The 21,271-nt window shown below is 36.0% G+C and overlaps 1 protein-coding gene across 3 annotated transcripts in view; it reads right to left on the bottom strand.

The window, feature by feature from the left end:
• The window catches only part of LOC114647008 (poly [ADP-ribose] polymerase tankyrase-2), a 92,224-nt gene that overhangs the window by 10,002 nt on the left and 60,951 nt on the right, over positions 1–21,271 (bottom strand). For 2 of the 3 annotated variants that reach the window (XM_028795465.2, XM_051923090.1), the window contains 9 exons: positions 19,504–19,723; positions 19,012–19,121; positions 15,756–15,944; positions 13,232–13,487; positions 10,977–11,059; positions 8,648–8,768; positions 6,973–7,070; positions 6,005–6,079; positions 3,567–3,672 (listed from right to left, as the gene is read on the bottom strand). In XM_028795465.2, the coding sequence (XP_028651298.1) occupies positions 3,567–3,672; positions 6,005–6,079; positions 6,973–7,070; positions 8,648–8,768; positions 10,977–11,059; positions 13,232–13,487; positions 15,756–15,944; positions 19,012–19,121; positions 19,504–19,723 (1,258 nt within the window). The remainder of the gene's footprint in view (positions 1–3,566; positions 3,673–6,004; positions 6,080–6,972; positions 7,071–8,647; positions 8,769–10,976; positions 11,060–13,231; positions 13,488–15,755; positions 15,945–19,011; positions 19,122–19,503; positions 19,724–21,271) is intronic. The other variant, XM_028795467.2, reaches the window with a different exon arrangement.

Genomic DNA, 21,271 nt, shown 5'->3' with positions numbered 1-21,271 from the left:
GACCAAGCTCTGACACTGGTTCTACAGGGACCAAACAGCCCTTACCAGGGTGTCCGGTACCCCATACTCTCGGAGTACGCCCCACAGGATTCCCCAAGGAACATGGTCGAATGCCTTTTCCAAGTCCACAAAACACATGTAGACTGGTTGGGCAAACTCCCATGCACCCTCCAGGACCCTGCTAAGGGTGTAGAGTTGGTCCACTGTTCCACGACCAGGACGAAAACCATACTTTTCCTCCTGAATCCGAGGTTCAACTGTCTGACGGACCCTCCTCTCTAGGACCCCCGAATAGACTTTTCCAGGTAGGCTGAGGAGTGTGATCCCTCTGTAGTTGGAGCACACCCTCCGGTCCCCCTTCTTAAAGAGGGGAACCACCACCCTGGTCTGCCAATCCAGAGGCACTGTCCCTGATGTCCATGCGATGTTGCAGGGGCGTGTAAACCAAAACAGCCCTACAACACCCAGAGCCTTGAGGAACTTCGGGCATATCTCATCCACCCCCGGGGCCCTGCCACCAAGGACTTTTTTGACCACCTCGGTGACCTCAGTCTCAGAGATGGGGGAGCCCACCTCTGAGTCCCCAGGCTCTGCTTCCTCATTGGAAGGCATGTTAATGGGATTGAGGAGGTATTCAAAGTACTCCCCCCAACGACCCACAACGTCCCGAGTCAAGGTCAGCAGTGCACCATCCCCACCATATACAGTGTTGACACTGCACTGCTTCCCCCTCCTTAGACTTCGGATGGTAGACCAGAATCTCCTTGAAGCCGTCTGAAAGTCGTTCTCCATGGCCTCCCCATACTCCTCCCACGCCCAAGTTTTTGCCTCAGCAACCACCGAAGCCGCATCCTACTTGGCCTGCCGGTACGTATTAGCTGCCTCCAGAGTCCCACAGGACAAAAGGATCCTGTAGGACTCCTTCTTCAGCTTGACGGCATCCCTCACCGCCGGTGTCCACCAACGGGTTCGGGGATTGCCGCTACGACCACCTTACGGCCACAGCACCGGTCAGCCGCCTCAACAATAGAAGCACGGAACATGGCCCATTCAGACTCAATTTCCCCCACCTCCCTTGGGACGTGGTCGAAGTTCTGCCGGAGGTGGGAGTTGAAGCTACTTCTGACAGGGGACTCTGCCAGATGTTCCCAGTAGACCCTCACAATACGTTTGGGCCTACCAGGCCTGACCGGCATCCTCCCCCACCATCGGAGCCAACTCACCACCAGGTGGTGATCAGCTGACAGCTCCGCCCCTCTTCACCCGAGTGTCCAAGACATGTGGCTGCAAGTAAGATGACACAACCACAAAGTCGATCATCGAACTGAGGTCTAGGGTGTCCTGGTGCCAAGTGCACATATGAACACCCCTATGCTTGAACATGGTGTTCGTTATGGACAATCCGTGACGAACACAGAAGTCCAATAACAAAACACCGCTCGGGTTCAGATTGGGGGGGCCATTCCTCCCAATCATGCCCTTCCAGGTCTCACTGTCATTGCCCACGTGAGCATTGAAGTCCCCCAGCAGAACGAGGGAGTCCCAGAAGGTATGACCTCTAGCACCCCCTCCTGGGACTCCAAAAAGGATGGGTACTCCAGACTGCTGTTCAGCGCATACGTGCAAACAACAGTTAGGACCCGTCCCTCCAGCTACCCTCTCGTCCACCGGGGTACACCCCAATGAACAGGCTCCAAGTCGGGGGGTCAATAAGTATGCCCACACCCGCTCGGCGCCTCTCACTGGGGGCAACTCCAGAATGGTAGAGAGTCCAGCCCCTCTCAAGGAGATTGGTTCCAGAGTCCAAGCTGTGCGTCGAGGTGAGCCTGACTATATCTAGCTGGACCTCTCGACCTCGCACACTAGCTCGGGCTCCTTCCCCTTCAGAGAGGTGGCATTCCATGTCCCAAGAGCCAGCTTCTGTAGCCGAGGATCGGACCGCCAAGGTCCCCGCCTTCGCCACCACCCAACTCACACTGCACCCGACCTCTTTGGCCCCTCCCATAGGTGGTGAGCCCATGGGTGCAGGCCCGGCCACCAGGTGCTCGCCATCGAGCCCCACCTCCAGGCCTGGCTCCAGAGGGGGGCCCCGGTGACCCGCATCCAGGCAAGGGAAAACGCTGTCCAAATTTTTTATTCTTCATGGGAGGTTTCTTTGAACTGCTCTTTGTCTGATCCCTGACCTAGGACCAGTTTGCCTTGGGTGGCCCTACCAGGGGCATAAAGCCCCGGACAACAGATCTCCTAGGATCATTGGGACACGCAAATCCCTCCACCACAATAAGGTGGCGGTTCAAGGAGGGGTATTATTACTACTATTATTATTATTAATACTTGTGTGCACATTAAAATGTTTTTTGGACAATGTACAATTCTCATGACAGTGGAATAGGTTATTCTTAGCCAGTAATTGCAGTGGAAAATGTGGTTAACATCCACTCATGCATCAGAAAAAAATTACGTCCAATACCGTGAAACCAGTATAATTTTGAAAAATACTGCGATATAGAATTTTGGTCATACCACCCAGCACTAGCGGATACAATTCAAAATTCATATTTCCATCAATGATGTAAAGTCATTGTGGTGCAGAGGCAGCAAAAACCAAACCATGATACTGCCAACGCATTTCACATAGACGATAATAATAATGCATTTTATTTATAGGGCACTTTACATTAGCAGTAAATCACAAAGTGCTACATAAAAAGTTTAAACAAAGGCAAAGATGGGCAGCAATGTTCTTCTTTCAACCCTGCCATGCACAACACTGTTGTTAAGTATCCTCTTGATGGAAAACTCTTGAACAACAACTTCAGCCAATGCAAAAGAGGTGTTTAGATCCTTAGATGTTATCCTGGGGTTCTTTGTCACGTCCTGGAACATTACATGCCTTGCTCTTGGTGTGATTTTTATTGTAGACCATTCCTAACAATGGTGGAGTTCACAGTCTTTATAAATGTGTTTTAACTTTTTCCATCCTGATGATCATCAACTTTTCTCTGAGGTACTCGGAAATCAGCTTTGACTGAAGAATGACACACTTCTACAAGCATGTATGGTGAAGATCAGACTTTGAGAGTGAAACTCCAGATTTATGTTCTTAAAATTGGGACAGGGCCTGCCGCACTTACACCCAATTGTCAATTGACTCTAATTTCCCCTTCAAATGAACTGAGAATCCTAGAGGTTCATATAATTTTTCAAACTGGAAAATGTAACATGCATAATTTTCTTCATAAAAAAATGTATTATAAATGAAAAGTTATAAATTAACAAGTATTTATGCTTTTGTGTCAATTGTCTAATTGGGCTATCGTTATCTAGTTTTACAACTTGAATAAAAATCTGATCAATTTTAAGTTACATTTATACAGAAATAGTGAAAATTCTAAAGGAGTTGCAAACTTTCTAGCGCCACTGTACACACTAATAATAGTGCCTTAAGATTTAAAAATTTCTTTCTGGATTGCTCTCAGATTATACTATCCTAGTGAGTTGTCATTCTTGGAAGGTTAAACAATCTATTAGTAGTACTGGAGGAATTTAAAGGAATTAGCACTTACCATGAAATAGCATTCTTTCATTGGAATGATTATGGTTTTCTTCTGAAACTTCTTTTCTTCGATGACTATACCTTTCCCAAAGCTTTTTATTGCACACTTTTTGTATCTGGGTTTTTGGAGAGAACAAAAATAATTACAAGCTTACATTTTAAAGGAAAAGAATGTTTATTGATTTTACCTGCACTGATCTGAGTTACTTCAGATGCACTGTTCAAAGATGCAAGTATTTTACTGGTCTGTATTTTGATGTTTACTTCTACAATCAGTCTTTTCATAATTTTCAATGGTTAGCTTGTTACCTTTATTAGTAAAACTTAGATCCCTTCACAAAATGTTTTTTTAATCCCTTTACTGTGCACTTGGTCTAAAAGTGTACTCGGAGCAATTGTTCTAGAACGTTTCTCCTGTCCCCTAAACGTATTTTTTTGCATCTAATTCTGTCCCATTCACTCTTAAACCTGAGATCTTCAACTGATGTTTAATACTAAGACCTTCTCATTAAAGCAAATGGAAAATAACTGTCACAATTCCAATTGTCCTTTAATTGCAATGCTATAACACTCCACCTTTCAGTCAACATGCCAGCTCCACAATTTCCCAGTCTTACATGGCTGTTGGTCATGCAATGAGGTGTAACTAAAAACATTCAGGCCATCCTTATTAAAATATTGCTGTACCTGTAAAGGAGAAGAAAAAAAGATAGATTGTGTGGACCCTGACTTGGTACCATGACAATCCCATAAACAATACAGGAGTTGGCTTTCCAGGTGAGTTTACAGGCCTTCAACCACTCTGCTTGCGTCTTTGGTTTATGTTCTTCTTGTGAGCACCACAGTGACCACTACCCAAATAATAAAGGATATAAAAGAAAAAAAAAAAACACACGCACCCACACACACGTACTTGTAACGTCCATAATCGTTAATCTAAGTGCGAATCTATCTGAAAATTTACTTTTTTTTTAATTTGAACACTCAAATCTTGTTTTTTTTTGGCTAAATTGCCAGCCCTACAAAGCACATTAGAAAGCAATTCAAAGAAACATACAAATTGCTATGAAATGGTGCCTTCATACATTTAGGAAAAATGCACCATTACCTCCTGCCAATAAGATTTTCTTTACATGCTAACAGGATCAAAGACATACATGTAATTAGAAGGACTACACTTGGCTAAAGGTATGTGCCTCCTAAATACTTTGACAACTGTTAGAGGCTGTATATTCAATTAAACTAATATATGATTGAACTGGTGAAGTTATAATTTTTGATTTTGCAGCACACACAAATTGTAAAGAACATTATTAGGAGGCTAAAATAAAATTTTACATAATAACCTATTGTTCTGTTGATGTTTATAACTCTTCCCTGTGGGTCAAATATACTGCCTTCTTTTGATTATTCAAAACCATTTTGATCTTCCAATATCTTAGTATATACCCTTTAAATATATTTAAATTACTATTCAATTAAGCAGTGCCCATCTTATATTTGTAACCATTAGTGGAACATATAATTCATGCTTAATTTCTTCAGCCACCGTAAAATGACTCATTTTTAAAGCAAGGGAACACATAAATAATCTGAATGTCAGCCTAGTTATGATTAACTTCAGTTGTTGATTGCCACTGGCCGAATGTTTACCTCTAACACACATGCAGCTTTGGGATCTGCACATCTTTTAAAAGCTTGCAAGCTATTTTTAGTAGCTATTTTTGAAAATTAAATAGGATAAGTACAGGCACCTACTAGATGCTTGCAACTAACTGAGCTGCTAGATCAACTACTGCAGCACAAGATGATTTGGAATGGAAAGATTACACCCGAAATAGAGGTAAGTCAAAACATTATATTAAGCTTGTCGATACACTGGTGGAGTATTACAACTTAATGTGAATTTTCACATTTTCTCTGAAAATAAATTCAATTTTTCATAGAAAAAGTTTTCATCCATCTGTTGTGACAAAACAAAAAGACTGAAATTGAATCTAAATTGATAATAATTCAGTCCCACTAATGAAATATCAATTCATTTCTTCAATTGTTTATGCAGTTTTCTACATGTCTTAAGGATAGCGTCAGGAACAGAGATGGAGCCAAACCTGGATGAGAAAATAATCCTTGACATATTTACACATGTCTGGGATGTGTGATGAAACTGGAGTACTTATGGAAAAACTTATGTGCAAATTTCATTTACAGAGACAGCAGGAGGAACTGAAACTGTGTTCCAGCTGCTCTAATTGCTAACCACTACACTACAATGCTTTCCACTGACTTGATAACATGGCAATTTTACTAATAGTATTTATTCAATTTATTATTTTTACAGCTGGTGTAAAACAAGCAAAACAAATTAATATTCATACCTAGTGCAATGTGTCTTTCAAAAGCTACTAGCAGAAAATTCAAAGTTGCATTAGTAAAAGGTTTACTTGCCTTTAAAATGTTGTATCGGTTAAATACCCCTCCAGCATGTCCTCCATCCCTGTGTTCTCTTATTGTACTCTGCATCTATTTGAATATACAGTAGGTTGTATTAAATATAAATAGAGTTTATAACCAAAATCAAAAATTAATTAATAAAAAAACACCATGGATAAAAAGGAGTGGAAACAAAAAAAAAAAGGATTCATGCTACCTTTTTTAACATATTTAAATTACTTTTTCTTATGTTGCTGGGCAAAGTAAACAGTTTAACAGATTTTACTACATGATTGGCTAGCACCGTTTTTCACTCCTCTAACACATAAATTTGACAGTCTTAGTACGATTTCTTGAGAAGAGTAAACCTTAGTAAAAGTAATTTTGATTTTTTTTCCTTGTTTGTTTGATGATAATTGAAAAACAGTACTGTTTCATATGTTCAAAAAATCCTTACTATAGTTTTACTTTTCCTGTTACAAAGAACAGTCACAGATACTTGTATTAAGTGATTTTATAAAGAAATGTTTTCCAAACTTCTACACATATCAAAAAGACTGAGTGCATTAATGTCAGGTTTCCATCTTTAAAATAATACAGTAAAAAAAAAAATGGAAATTAATATATCCCACTTCACAAAACATCTTGCACATGTGCACTTAAACTGTAGAAAAACCAGAAAAGAAATCACCAAAATTCAATAAGTGAATTAAATAAGGAAAACTTTGTTTTGTTCATTGTATGGTATTATTTTAAAGTCAGTGCACACTGTGTTAGTACGATTGCATGCAAAATGTACTGTATCAGTTGCCACAGTATACAGGTTAATCATGTTGAAAACCGGCTCTATACAATTAAAAAGTATGAAAAGCTCTTTTAAAGGTGGAACATAAGCGGTTTTTTTTATTAAAACAGAAAAATAAATGTGAGGAAAAAAATACCATCTCTCTCATTCACTTATAAATCATAACCAAAGCACCCACCTCCTCTTCCACAGACTGGAACTCTTTATCATCTGGCGCTAAGTCAATTAAGATTGTCCCACTGTTTGAGGTATTAATTGTTAAATAAGGATTGAAACCTAATAAAAAAAATAGACTATAAAAATCACAGACAATATACACTAAATATATGCATAACATGCATTGACTGCTTAAAGTTAGATTTCTTAATGATTAATGTCTAGAGAAAAGTGTCTAGATGAAAGAAAGACTAGTTGTAAACATCTTTCTATTTGCCATTATGAAGACTGGCTGAAAGAAAATAGATCTATTCACAGACACGTTATCAAGTTCGAACACTAAGATGTTCTTGGTTTCTTAATATTCTTGGCAAAACACAGGGTTTATGCAAATCAAAAACGCCACAGAAAAAATCCAACCCATACACTGATATTAATGTATAGTAAATTATGTATAAGTAGATGGATTGATAATTCAGTTTTCAGTGCTAGTATTTGTATTAATAAGAACTAGTACTTTAAGCCTGATATTTTTTGTTTGATGGCATTTGGCAAACACTGACATACCATGTTGCAATGCACTTATCTCTTGTGTGATTTATTCTATTAAATTATTTCTCTGAATGGTACATGCTGGTGATGCAACAAAATATAAATTCTTTGCTCAAGACAATTTTCAGAAAGCACCTGACCAAGCACAGAGCACTTTTTTCATTTACATTTTGTCTGTTTGTTTCTGTGTCATTCAATAAGGCTTAAGTTAATCAATTTCTCTTTTGATTCATGCCTTTCAATGAAACTGATTCACAAAACAACTTGATGAAAAATTCTTCTATTATTTAAGTCAGTTTTCAAAGACGTCATATTTAAAAAAAAAAAAAAGCTGAAAATAGATGAATGAATAAATAAAATCAGTCATACATTTTTTTTTATAAATAACACATAATAACTTAGAGAATATAAAAGTACATCAACCCATGTATACTTTTCTTTCTTGGTGAAAAACAATAGCTCGCAAAACTTTCTTTGGCTAGAATGATTGCAGGCTTGTAAATTTCATAACCAAATTGCCTGTATTCTTCCATTGACTAAATTTTAAACTCACATTCAATGTGTACACCATGCCCAAAAATGCCTTACAGAAAAACAATGGCTGTTAAGCACAACTTAAAATAGCATTGCTTTGTGACCCAGTATGATCCCTTTTTTATCTCCTTCTATCTTCCATTGATCATTTACTTTTGCTTTCATAAAAGCATTGAGGTTTCTCAAAATATGTCATTACTACTGGTGTTCTATGTTGTAAAGCCAATTAAATACACTAAAAATGACATCCAAGCCCTAAAGTACAATGTGGTGTGATGTATTGTTCATTCCCTATTAAAGAGGAGGTGCTGCTTGAGTTTTACCCATAACCAATGCAGGAGGGTAAAGGAAAGAGTATCAAATATTTTGTCACAAAAACGGCATGTTTACACATTTGGCTGAATGTGCTACTTTTTTTGGCCATATATTTTGTGTGGCAAAAAAATTCTGTGTAAACCTAAAACATACATAACTATCCACTGGTATCAGTCTCCTTGAAGACTCTTGATACTTATTGAGAAATCAATCACTTGGGAAGGGTTTGTGAATCTAATGAAAATGCTACAGATAAAAACACACTCAAAGTAACAATTTCAAGATATAAATCATACCTTGTTGCCCTGCTATTAATCTTTCAACTGCTTTGATGATTTTATGACGATGGCCATATGCATTTATGCCAATTTCTTTAAGTTCTTTATGTCCCATTTCCACCAAAACATCCAATGTAATCTGGTTAAAAAAACATTTCACATATATATGCACACATGTATATATTATAAAATCACTTTGCTTTCTTAATTTTATATATTATACATATGCATACATACCCATACATACATACACACACACACACACACACACACACACACATATATACAATACATTGGGTGCTGAATTAAAAAATGAAATTCACTTGTCTCAATCATGTAAGATTTTTTCACAAAACGCATTTCTTAGCGGTTGATTACAGGTTTTTAATAGTTTTTGCACTATAATTAAATATTAGAATTTTATTTTAATGATAATTTGTTAAAATATTTTCTATTAAAATATATGTTTAAAGCAAAACACTTATTTTAATTGATAATAAGATAACAGTATAGTTGGAACTGAACACAATGATGAGTTACAGCAGTAGGTAAAAGCACGTGGAGCAATTAGAGATAAAAACTTATTCCAGACACAATTTTGTCTTGTTACCGAAATTGGGAATTTTTCAAGCAAGATGGAAACTTGGTTAACTGTACTGATGCTCATTCTATGCATTTGAAAGATGGAACTTTGAGAACTGAACTATGAGACTATGACAACTTTGAAAATCTTCTCTAGAAAATTTAAAAGCAATGAGTACTGCTGGTTCAGATGTAGGTACCTGAAAGTTATGCATATCTTATTGGGTCAGCAGTCAGGGTGTACAAAATTCCCATGTTTTCTCCAAGAGCGGGGCAGCAGAGCCAAGAATTTAGACTGGTATTAGAAGGAATGGCCAACTAGAAAAAAGCTACAGACTGGTGCCAAAAACATCATTAGACCTAGACCTAGATTGGTGGATGAAGATAAAGTGCTGCTACCACCACTTCACATTATGCTTGGTTTAATGAAACAGTTTGTCATAGCCCTAAAAGAAGATAAAGTATTATGAATTTTTGCATGAGGCTTCTAGGTTTGTCTGAGGATAAATCAAAATACAGCATTTTTGCTGGACCTGATATTAGAAAACTGATTTTTGATGCAGAATTTGATGGTGCAATGAACAATCTGGAACAAGAGCTATTATTATTATATTATTGCTAGCTAAACAGAGCCAAGGTACGCTTCAAAATCTGGCCAGAGGTAAGCCGATTCGAACGGAGGCTGGTGCGTGAGCGAGGAGGGCCTTGCTCCCATCCTCTTGGCCCACAGCCACTATCACGGATTTGTGCAAATAAATCGGTACTGCAAGCAAATTGTGATACTTAGCACAATGAGGGAAGTCGCAAAATCACCTGGAATGTTCCAGCAAATTAGAGAAAAGACCTGATCTAAATACATTAAGTAGTTCTCTCGTTCGCAAGCTAAGCAGAGGCAAGGTACAGGCCGAGGCTGGCACATGAGTGAAGAGGGCCCATCCAGCTCCCCACTCCCCTCGGCCTGTAGCCTCCGTCTTGGATTAGTGCAAATAAATTTGTCCTGCAAGCGATCTATGATACGTAGAGCTTTGACAAAGTCATAAAATCAAATCAAGCAAATTATAGAAAAAAACCCAATCTAAATCTGCTAAGTAGTTCTCTGTGAAAAACAGACAGGAATATATGGATTTATATATATATATATATATATATATATATATATATATATATATATATATATATATATATATATATGGAGAGAGAGTTTTAAAAATATCAGACTAAATATTTTCATGTTAAATTTAGAACAATATTGTATATATAAATAAATTGTATCACTTGTTAAATTTTAAGTACTTTTCAATTTTGTACTTAAACATGATGGAAATTATAATGATATATTTTTGTTTTCATGAATGCAAATAGAACTTTACAATTGAAACAAGTTTTTTATGAGTTTAGATTTGCAGAGCAGTGTTACACAAAGACCATAAATATCAATTCCATTAATTTGATATCTAGAAAAAAATGATGATATTTATACAGAACTGCATCTGTGCCTGTTCCTCAACATATTTCTTGACTTTCATAAAATCATAACTATAAGCATGTACTGGCATTGTAGCTTGACTTCACATACTTTATGAATTCAAAACCAATCTTTAAAATTATAAATAATATAAAATACATTGCTGAAGTTTTACAAGATAACCTGTGGTGTGTGTTCATCAATGAACAACAAATATAAAACCTCTATCATATATTACTAGTGAAAAACTGCCAACTACTTTACTGATGCACAACAGATAATTACAAAGTATGAACATACCTGCTCTCTTTCAAAGATTTCTGAAAGATGTTCAAGACTAAGATTCTTCAAAAACTGATTAATGCTGATGTCTACTCCTGTAACTAAACAGACAAAAGTAAGATTTCAATGATAGAATTTGATGTTCATGTTTTTTTAAATAAGAGATTAGAAAGAAACAAAGAATGATTCCTACAAATTGATATAGTTTTTTGCTTCAATTTATAAATCTACAATTTACTTGGTTTTTTTTTACGAATTCATTAATCATGAATTACATTATATGAAGCACAATATACATTTCATTTTTTCTCTTTTTTTATATTGCAAACTAGAATTTGTTGCCAATATACTAAGTACAAAAAGAATGTTGACCCTCTCTTTGCCATCTGAAAAAAAATCAAACTGTTGGTGAATGGATTTAAAAATGTGTTGAAAGTGTAGCACAGGGATGCTGGCTCATATTAATGACAATCTCATTCACAGTTTCTAAAAATTCAATGAAGTTAATCTCTATGGTAAATATCATACTCCATCTCAATACAAATGATGATTTTGGCAGGCCACTGTGTTGAGCATAATTTAGTATCATACTGAAGAGCTTCTCTCAGCCTTGAAGAATGAAATATTCTACAGAAAAAAAGCTATTTGCAAAAAGTTACAGTACTGCAGCCATAAAGTTTGGGTGTAACAATAAGAATACAAGTATTCTTCAAGGTGAAACAACCTTTGAGTTGATTTCTTAGTTACAGTAGTTATATTTATAGGTTATTACCCATAACAATAATAAATATACCTAATATAAATTGTCTCTTGTTCTTTAATAGCATTAATGGGATGAAAATGTTCAATCCTATTTCAAATGTTAACACTAGTCATACAAATGTTCTGGTAACCATGGAAAAACAATCAGTATAAAACAAAAAGACACAATGTGCTAATGATACAACTGGACACAGCATTAAATAGGAAGGCACATGCAAAACACAATAAAGCATTGAATGGTGCACTGAAAAATGTAAAAAAAATGTCATTAATGAATAACTGAGCACTAAATAAATCTGTAAATATATTACTTTTGCGAAACAAAATGTGTGAGTGCACCCACATACTTGCAACTTCTTGTTCTGTAGGTCACAAAAAACACGGCATATTACATTTGGTTTCATTATCACACATTCATTGCAAACAATTTTTTTTTTTTTTTTAAATAAATAATTTTTGATTCAACTTTTTGGCTCCACAGATGCTTTGGTTCACAGTATGTGGGAGCCTTTTAGGGTTGGTTGTAGGAATAAATCAGCGAGTGATCTGGAAATTTTTACTCAACTAAACCAAACGACTACAATCCCTTTGTTGAACTCTGGAATGGCCTTCACTTGGCAGCATTAACAAGGCGGTATGCTGAAAACACAAGTCATAAAATACTGTTGTATTACAAAAATAACATTACTGAAGTGAAGCAAGTCTGTCGCAGTATGAACCCAAGTAGTCAAAAATATCAAAATTTAATAATGCAACGCCCACTAATACACACACATGCACGCTATCTTGGTGTACTTGTTTGATTCCCCTCTGTATGACATCTGCAAGTGACCCTTGCATTCCTGCTAATTACTTCAAGGATTTTACTTGCGTTCAATTTGATTTGTTAAGAAAAAGAGTTTGAAGCGCTTTTAATTAAAAAAAAAAAAATCTGCAAAGAACCAGAAACTACCCCAGTATACACACTCGTAACATATGAATTACAAAATAAAGTAACATGGATAATACAACTAATACATGCATGTCTACACATTAAAAATAGAGCTAAATTAATCTTCTCAACTGATGCAAGTCAATAATGTAGTAAACATTCACTCACAAATCAGTGGCCATTCTATCCATCAACTAGCTTGCTTCTGGTAATCTGCTTTTCTATAAAAAATATTCTACATTGGACAAATTTGTTGACAGCTCTGGAGATTTTTGGATTGTTATTTTTGGCAGACCTGTAAAACTGTAGTATGCACCTCTACCAGTGCCCAGATTTACATTTCAGCAATTGTTGCCATGTCACCTCATAGCATTAAGACACCCATGACTAACAATAAATCTGTAATAAATACGGCAAACTTTGCAAATAAATTCCAATGTTTCATTTTAGGGCAAACCTTAGCTTAAGATCTACTATGCAATTATGTATCTGGAACAGCTAGAAAATACACTGTAGGCAGCACATGAATATTAAAAAATAATTACGGTAAATTCAAGATGAAAAAACAAGATGTTCTTACCATCTTCCTTCTTCTCTAGACCTACAGCACCCTCTGCCCCATTTCCACTAATAATGGAAGGAAGCTCTGGAAATGTCCCTGTGAGATTGTCAAGGCTGGTGGCTGCAGAAAGATTAGCTGGACTAGATGGACTAGATGATAATGCTGTAGGAGCCACTCCTGATCCAGCAGATACATTGATAACTTGAGGTTTATAACATGAGGGTAGTGCAGAAGGTGGCATTGCTGCACTCAGCAAGGCTCGGACATCATCTGCCTGTAGACATAAACAAGAAATACAACTCAGGCAAGATTAATTCTACAATGATATGCAAAGCTCTGCAATGGACTTTGAGTGTGAATTTTTTTCTTTAGCAGAATAAAAAGTATAGACCTGAAATAAATTAATTTAGAAAGAGCCTCCATGTCTTTGTTTTATTTTATTTTTTTTGTCAGTACATCTTTGACTTCATAGACCATAAGGTGCATACTAATTCAGCGTGAGCAGGAACACTCAATAAAACTGAATAAAAGAAAAATCAAGTGACGATGACATACAAAGAAGGCAGATTCACCAGCGTTTGTGTGTCAGCTTTTATGCCTCCAGATCAGAGAATGTCCAGTTCCATTACCTCAAAACACCACTCACATCTTCAGTTATTCCCAGTTTCAAATAAAAACTATCAGCGTCAGATCCCTGGGTGGGGGGGCGGTAGTATGCATTGTAATGGTGACTGAGAGAATAAAAGTGAAAATAAAAATGTAACTTTTACAAGTCCTATAAATGTACACCGTCTGTTACCAAATGTATGTGTGTACTGTATACTATTAAGAACATGAGCAGCTCACTACTGAAAACGGCAAATATAGGAATCAGTCGGGATCGAACCGGGGACTCTTGACTGCAATTCAGCAAATCTTACCGCTATGCCACAGAAGCTGTTATTTTATCCTTGAACCTTTTGTGAAAGTGTTTACTTGATCTTTGGACTTCAAGCTTCACACATTATATAGTTTATGCCAACATTTTGTCATTTACTACTAAAATATGAAAAACGTTTCTGTTTTAACAATGTGTTTACACAGATTACTGTAGAAACGGAACACACATGAAATGCATGTGTTCCAAATAATGATCTATTATTTCCACTCTAAAACTCCAGCACTTCACTCCCAGATATTCAATCAAGGCATGAGCTGGGAGAACTTTGTACATGTTCTGCAGCTGTGGGGGGATGGAATAGTAGGCTGCTTGCTGCTTGTCTTAATCGGCACATTTACTGGACAAAAGATGCTGACAGAGAGGTGCGAACGCATTTAAAGGTGGGCCGGATCTACGAGTTTTTTCATAGGTTCTGGTAATTCTAGTGTTAATCAGCAAAACGGCCATATGTTTGCACTGATGACAAACTATTTTGATGCTGTGAATGAGAGGTACTGCAAACTTTCTTACCAATGTGTGTGACACAATGAATGCAAACCAGATGCCACCAATTTGCATGTGTTTTTAAAGAGATAAACTCAAATTACTAATAAATCAATAATAGATTAGGGACATCTGCTTTGAATTGTAAATATAAAATCAACTACTTAGCAATCACAGATAGAAAGATACTGTGTTTTTAAAGATGCTCATCAAAAGTTGATACCCTTCCTGTTAATGTACCTGAACAAGCACTACTGTACTGGATGATACAGGGAATTTGAATTGGCTTAAAAAACAATCTTTATAAGCAAAGAGAGCTGCCAATCAAAAAAATACATTGTGCTTTATCACTGTTTATTTATTGCTGTGTGATGGCTGTGTAATAAATACCAGTAAAGAAGTGATTAAACAGCTGTCTTCATTGCAGGCTAAAGATAGAATTCCTAGACCAAAAAACACAAATAATAAAGCAGATAAGGAAAGTAATGCTAAATCAACACATTAGTTAGCCAAAACTACACTACAAAAAGAGGATACTGGCATACAATGATGTGCTTAGTTCTTGACAGGGGCCAAAGGATCTGGTTTTACTATTCTGCTTCATTTAAAGAAGGCAAAGGAAAAACAATTAAAAGCACATCTATTTTTTGCACAGTCTTTCCCTCTTAAAAGGACAAACAAACAAATTTGAAATCCAAGAGTTAGTGCGAATACTTGGTTCTAATTATTTATGTTATCGAACTAGTACATGAGAGACTACTTATGAGACAATTCTCCAATCAAAAGTTAAGTGTGAAAATTTGCAGATTCCAATTGCTGTTTGGTTGGAAAGAGCCTATCACTTTATTCTTAAGATATATTGTCTCATTGAGTTGTTAATTTTGAAATATTGGATTAGTAACTTTTGCACTAAATTACTGTGATGTAGAAGGAGAAGTAGAAGTTATCCAAGTTTTTTGAATGGAATATATTCTATGATGCACTAAATTCTAAACGCTCTGGTCAATATTAAAAAGAGACAGGCACAGAAAGAATTAATAAATTGATAAACTTAAACAAACATATACTCTGGCCATCACTAAATTATTCCATATAAAAGTACTGAGGCATCATCTATACCGTTACAAGATCCAGTGGAGACTGTCCTTCTTGGTTTTTCAGAGTTGGGTCAGCACCATGCACGAGCAATAAGGCACACAGCTGGGTCCTTCCTTTCTGGGCTGCCTCATGTAAGGGAGTGAAGGCCCATTTATCAGTGGCATTCACACATGCGTTGTATTTGATCAGTAAAGCTGCCACATCCACATGCTGCAAATGAAAAACATGTATGCAATTGCTTATGCTCTTCTTTGATCAGACGTCGACTCTTTCAATTTATTAGCCATTAACCTTCCCATGCTCACAAATAAACAAGCATGCTTCTTTAAAAATAAGCCATCTGCAATTTGAGCACCTGAAAATGGGGAAGCACTTTGACTCTGTAACAGTAGTATATTTGTATTTGTTTGTCCAATTTAACAGTTATTACATATACTTTTGTGAATATTTTAACAATGTATATCTACGTTGAAAAGGTCTTTTAACAAATACGCCAAGGTATAAAAATGCACGTTTAAAATCAGTATATGAAATTAAAGTAATAACTTGGATTATGTTTATTGTTCAAATAACCTTTTTTACAGAATTGCATAAAGGCTCATAACCACTCTCCGTGTGAAGAAAATACTTAGATTTTGGGAAATGAAGGGTGATTCCATCCATCCATCCATTTTCCAACCCGCTGAATCCGAACACAGGGTCACGGGGGTCTGCTGGAGCCAATCCCAGCCAACACAGGGCACAAGGCAGGAAACAATCCCGGGCAGGGTGCCAACCCACCGCAGGACTGAAGGGTGATTAAATATTCAAATCATTTTGTTCGTGGGTGTCGGTGTTAGAAATATTCATGATGTAATGGTATATAAATTAAAGAATTTTTAGAATGGAAACATGTTTAAGGCTGTCTTTAAAGCAATTCAAATAATGATGAAATAATGCATTAAGAGAAAATCATATTAAAGTCAAAATGTATTAGTTTAAGCCCAGAAAGCAAAAACCATCCTCTTTGACTGTTGTTTATGAAGCAGAAAAACATACATACTGTACATTCAAAAAAAATTAAAGCATTGATAACAGATATAAATTTACAGATGCAATAAATTTGAAAGAAGTCATTAAAATGTTAGACTAAATTATTTTGCAACCTTGAGTGTTGCTTAGTGAAACTGAAATGAATGATGCATTTATCACATGCATGGTTAATGTGATACACAAAAAAAAGCTACATTACAACATGGAAATACACAAAAACTAGTGTTTTTCAAAATTGTAAACCAGCAGAACAGAATTATATTAAAAATAGCAGGTTTATCTATTTTCAAACTGACCAAGCATATCTGTAACAAAGTCTGATTAGGTCATATTAAACTACAAATGCAAGCAAATAGAGTTGCAGGTGCAGGAGGTTTCTAACTTAGAAAAGCATTCTTCTTGATAGGTGATATTATACACCGAAGATTAATGGATGCCCATACAAAATTATTTTTAAACAAGACTCACAAATACTTTTAAGTGACTGTAAATACAATTATACAAGGCAGCTGTTTAAAATTATACAGTACATATTATAAGATAAGCAGTATGCTCTCCTTTCGTGAAAAACAAAACATCACAAAAATAATAACCATTCCCTTATGGCCCAGAAACCAAGTTAACAAAACATTACAAATATTTAAAACACTGGTGGAAGAGATTTAAAAGGCCAAAATGAAATATTAAAAGAATCTCACAACTTGAGTGCAAGTCTCAATATGAAACATGGTAATCTTTGCTTTGATATACCTAAACTTTTTACCACACATAAGAAGAGCGAACCAAGACTGGAACGAGCAGGATTAGTTTAAGTTTTATGTTCCATCTGGAAACAGTTTAGTAATTCCAAAGGTAGCAGATGACATACAAGGATTTTAGGAGCTGTGTGCAGCTCCCCTGGTTTTTTGTACCCTCAACAGAGACACGATGCCAGTACTTTATCATTAAAATAGATGTAGTTTTTAACCTTGGAACTCATTATAGGAACTGGTACTGCTTCCTTTATCTTCTTCTAGGCTTTATCTTGTGAAAGCTAAATCATAGTAATCAAATAATGTGCTTCCCCAATTTCATATTTGAACATTAGCTTTAGCATGCTTAAAGCATTAGGTGAATGATAGCTAGTTGTTTTGAACATGTAAAATAATACAGTAGCTGGCAGAAATGCTACAGATGGTAAAAGATACTTGTAGCATTCATGACAACTTATCAATCTCAGAATTTAATTTCAGATTAAATATTGACTGCTTTAGTTTACACTCCCTTATTAGAGTCATGAGTTTGGCTTCTTATTAGTTTTTCTGATATCTTTGTTGAGGTTTCAACAACCCCATTTGATCAATCTACTTCTCTTGGCCATGGAACAACATGTCAAGAGTAGTTGGAAATTCCGTAAAATATTCATCCAGAAAAAAAAAGGTGCCACTATAGAAAACTACAAATATGGATTTCACCATAAGGTGTATGATGTTGAAACATGTTTAGAAGGTGGAGAGCAACCAGGTGGCCAAGTTCAGCTAAATTAAGACTTTACGTGTTTGAGTGAAGTATGGTGTTTGCAAATGCTTATTTTTGCAAGGAACATCTCCTCTGTTGTCTTTTGAAAGCTTCAGATTAATTACATTTTTTTTTCCAAATTTACCCATGCATTACTATTTAATTTATCTTTATATATGTGTTTGTTTGTAAATCCTAATTGAATATTTTTTGATGTTGGAAAGTTTGAAAAGAAAGCATGAAAATAGTTGGGATAGAGTAGTTTTTACTTCAGTATGGTGGTACGTTTTAATATATGCACAATTATGGTGTAGCACTGAGGCACCTGTCCGAGTTTCAATGAAAACAACTGCCTATAGTTGGCTACAGCTAAAAAAAGTCTTAGAAGTGATCCTGTGAGTAAAGGAGCTGTCCAGGATTATGAGATTTGAACACATGGAGAAGAAATATAGCTAGATCCCATTTAATGCCCACTATACTCAGAGCACATCAAATGATCAGTTTGCAAGACAAATTGATAGTATTGCACATGCTAGTTTCAGGAAATGTGTTGAACAATCTAAGGCAACAAACAGAGAGTACAATATTAACCGAGAGGCAACTATTTTAACACTAACAGGTCTTAATTTGCACAGTTACAACTTTCAATCTCTACTTCTAGGAGCCACTTTTCAAATAAAAGAAAGACATGTATGTAGGACAAAAACAACAAAACTAGCAAGTTACATATGTTGCCTTGTTTACTTACACCATATGAGGCAGCATTATGCAGAGGTATGAGACCTCCTTTGTCTTGTGAATTTACTTCAGCACCAAGCTGTAGTAGATATTCTGCCACCTCTAAGTTGTTATATCCAGCTAATGGAGAGGGGGGGGGGGGGGGGGGGGGGGGCAGAGGGAAAATAAATAAAAACATAGGTTAACAAGACATAATGATAAAAAATAATCAAATTATTTTCATTGATTATTTGTACCTATTAATTTCTATGAAGGAGGATGAAGCATAGCTTACTGCTTTGGGTCCAAGACAGGAACTATACCCTCAAACAGGCAAATTTAAAATACACAACTTTCATATGCAGAATACCAAGAATTTGGGAAAACAAGCAATCTTTGAATACAGTAGCCCATATGGTAGTCAACTCAAAGATTTTAACTATGCAGTTAAAAAAACGAAATAGTGAAAATAAATACATTCAAAACATATTCTTTTATGAGACCTGATGTTAAGAATACAAACCTGCTAAATGTAAAGGAGTAGAGTGTCTGCCTTGTGTGTCTCGGCAGTTGACATTTTCAGGGCTACAGAGCTTCTTGACTCTTGCCAAACAGCCTTTTTTGGCAGCATCCAATAAAGCAGCATCACCTCTCAACAAGTCCTGAATGTCAGTATCTCCGTCTTTAACAAGGTCAAGTGGAGTGTTACCATCTCGATTCTTTTTGGTAGGGTCTGCACCATGCTAAAAAGAAGAAGAAGAAAAAAAGGAAAGGTTTGGGAAATTATGAATACAGAGAAACAAAATTAATCTAGATTCAAACATTTTATGAAAACAATACAAAGAGATCCAAAAAAGAAACTGCTAAAATGATTTTAGAAATAAACCTATTAAAATTAAAAAAGGCAAGCATTTAACGATCCTATGATAAAACAATTTATATTACCTGTATTCTATAATACTAAGGAATTCTATAACTAAGGCATCTGTAAACCATTCACTTACTATGTCACATAAACCAAAAGGTGGCCAAAAGCCATCTACAGTACAAGTTCTACTGTCAAGCATATTTTTAAAAATTATTTCATGTTTGTCACTTACTAAAGCAAAAATATGAGCTAACCTATGAAATTATTAAAGAGCAAGTACAAATTAAATAAGAATAACACATACCAGTCCCATTAAGGATAATAAATTGTTGATTCATCTATATATTAAAATCGTATTAATAGTGGTCGCTGTTCTATCAAGACAGAGCTTATCATTAAGATTTATCGAAGAACACTTGCATTTTTAAACTGTTACAGGTTTTCCTTTTTAAGGAATTGAACTTGTTCAACTAAGAGCCAGTCTGGTTTTCATTTCTATCATGATTATGGTAATATCTGTGCTTCAGTGGCTCCAATTCCGAGTACCCTTTTCAACTCCACAAATACTCTGCTTAAACACTAGAAGAAGATAATTTCCATCTAAAAAGGTAATTTAGGCATCTATTCAATACTAACAAACTAAAATCAACCATCATTAACCGAGTGTCAGAATATACATAAAGCATTCTAAAGAGAGCAAAATGTCAGTCAGTTATTATCTAACCCGCTTATTCCTGAAAAGGATTGCGAGGGGTGCTGGAGCTTATCCCAGCTAACATAGGGTGCAAGGAACAATTCCCTGGACAGGATATCAGTCCATTGCAAGGCGAACATACACACACACTAAGGCTAATTTAGTATTGCCAAGGCACCTAACCTGTATGTATGTCTCTGGACTGTGGGTGGAAACTGGAGCACCCAGAGAAAACCCATGCATACATGGGGAGAATATGCAGGGTGGATCCAGGACACAAATCAAATCTACTTTCCTGGGTAGCATCACTACCACTATGCCACCTGTGAGAAAAATGTGTTTAAGCAAAAGTCCAACAACTTCTCATGTAACTGTAACATGTAATTTGTCAGAAAACAATGTATGAAGGTTAGGAATGGTACCTGGCAGTCTTAAGATCTTCTCAGCAGAAAACCTATACATGTACTTTGAATATAGTGCTCTAAGTGCAGTAAAGCCAGCCTCTGAAATGTATGAGGTCATAAATGGCATAAGTAAATTAGAGCACAGGCTGAGTGTCACAATAAGATTTTTTTTTAGTTAACAAGTGTTCAGGAATGTATGCTAAATTTTTACTGAAAAAAAAAACACCAGTGGGTTAGGCTAGCATAAAAAGTCAAATTTTGTCACTTAACAAAAAAAAAAAAAAAAATTCAAGGAATGAGTTCTTGTTTTGTTATTGAACTGTAC

This window comes from Erpetoichthys calabaricus, chromosome 2 (assembly GCF_900747795.2).
Source record: "Erpetoichthys calabaricus chromosome 2, fErpCal1.3, whole genome shotgun sequence".
In the NCBI taxonomy this organism is placed as follows: domain Eukaryota; kingdom Metazoa; phylum Chordata; class Cladistia; order Polypteriformes; family Polypteridae; genus Erpetoichthys; species Erpetoichthys calabaricus.
This window is presented reverse-complemented; position numbering and strand designations above follow the sequence as displayed.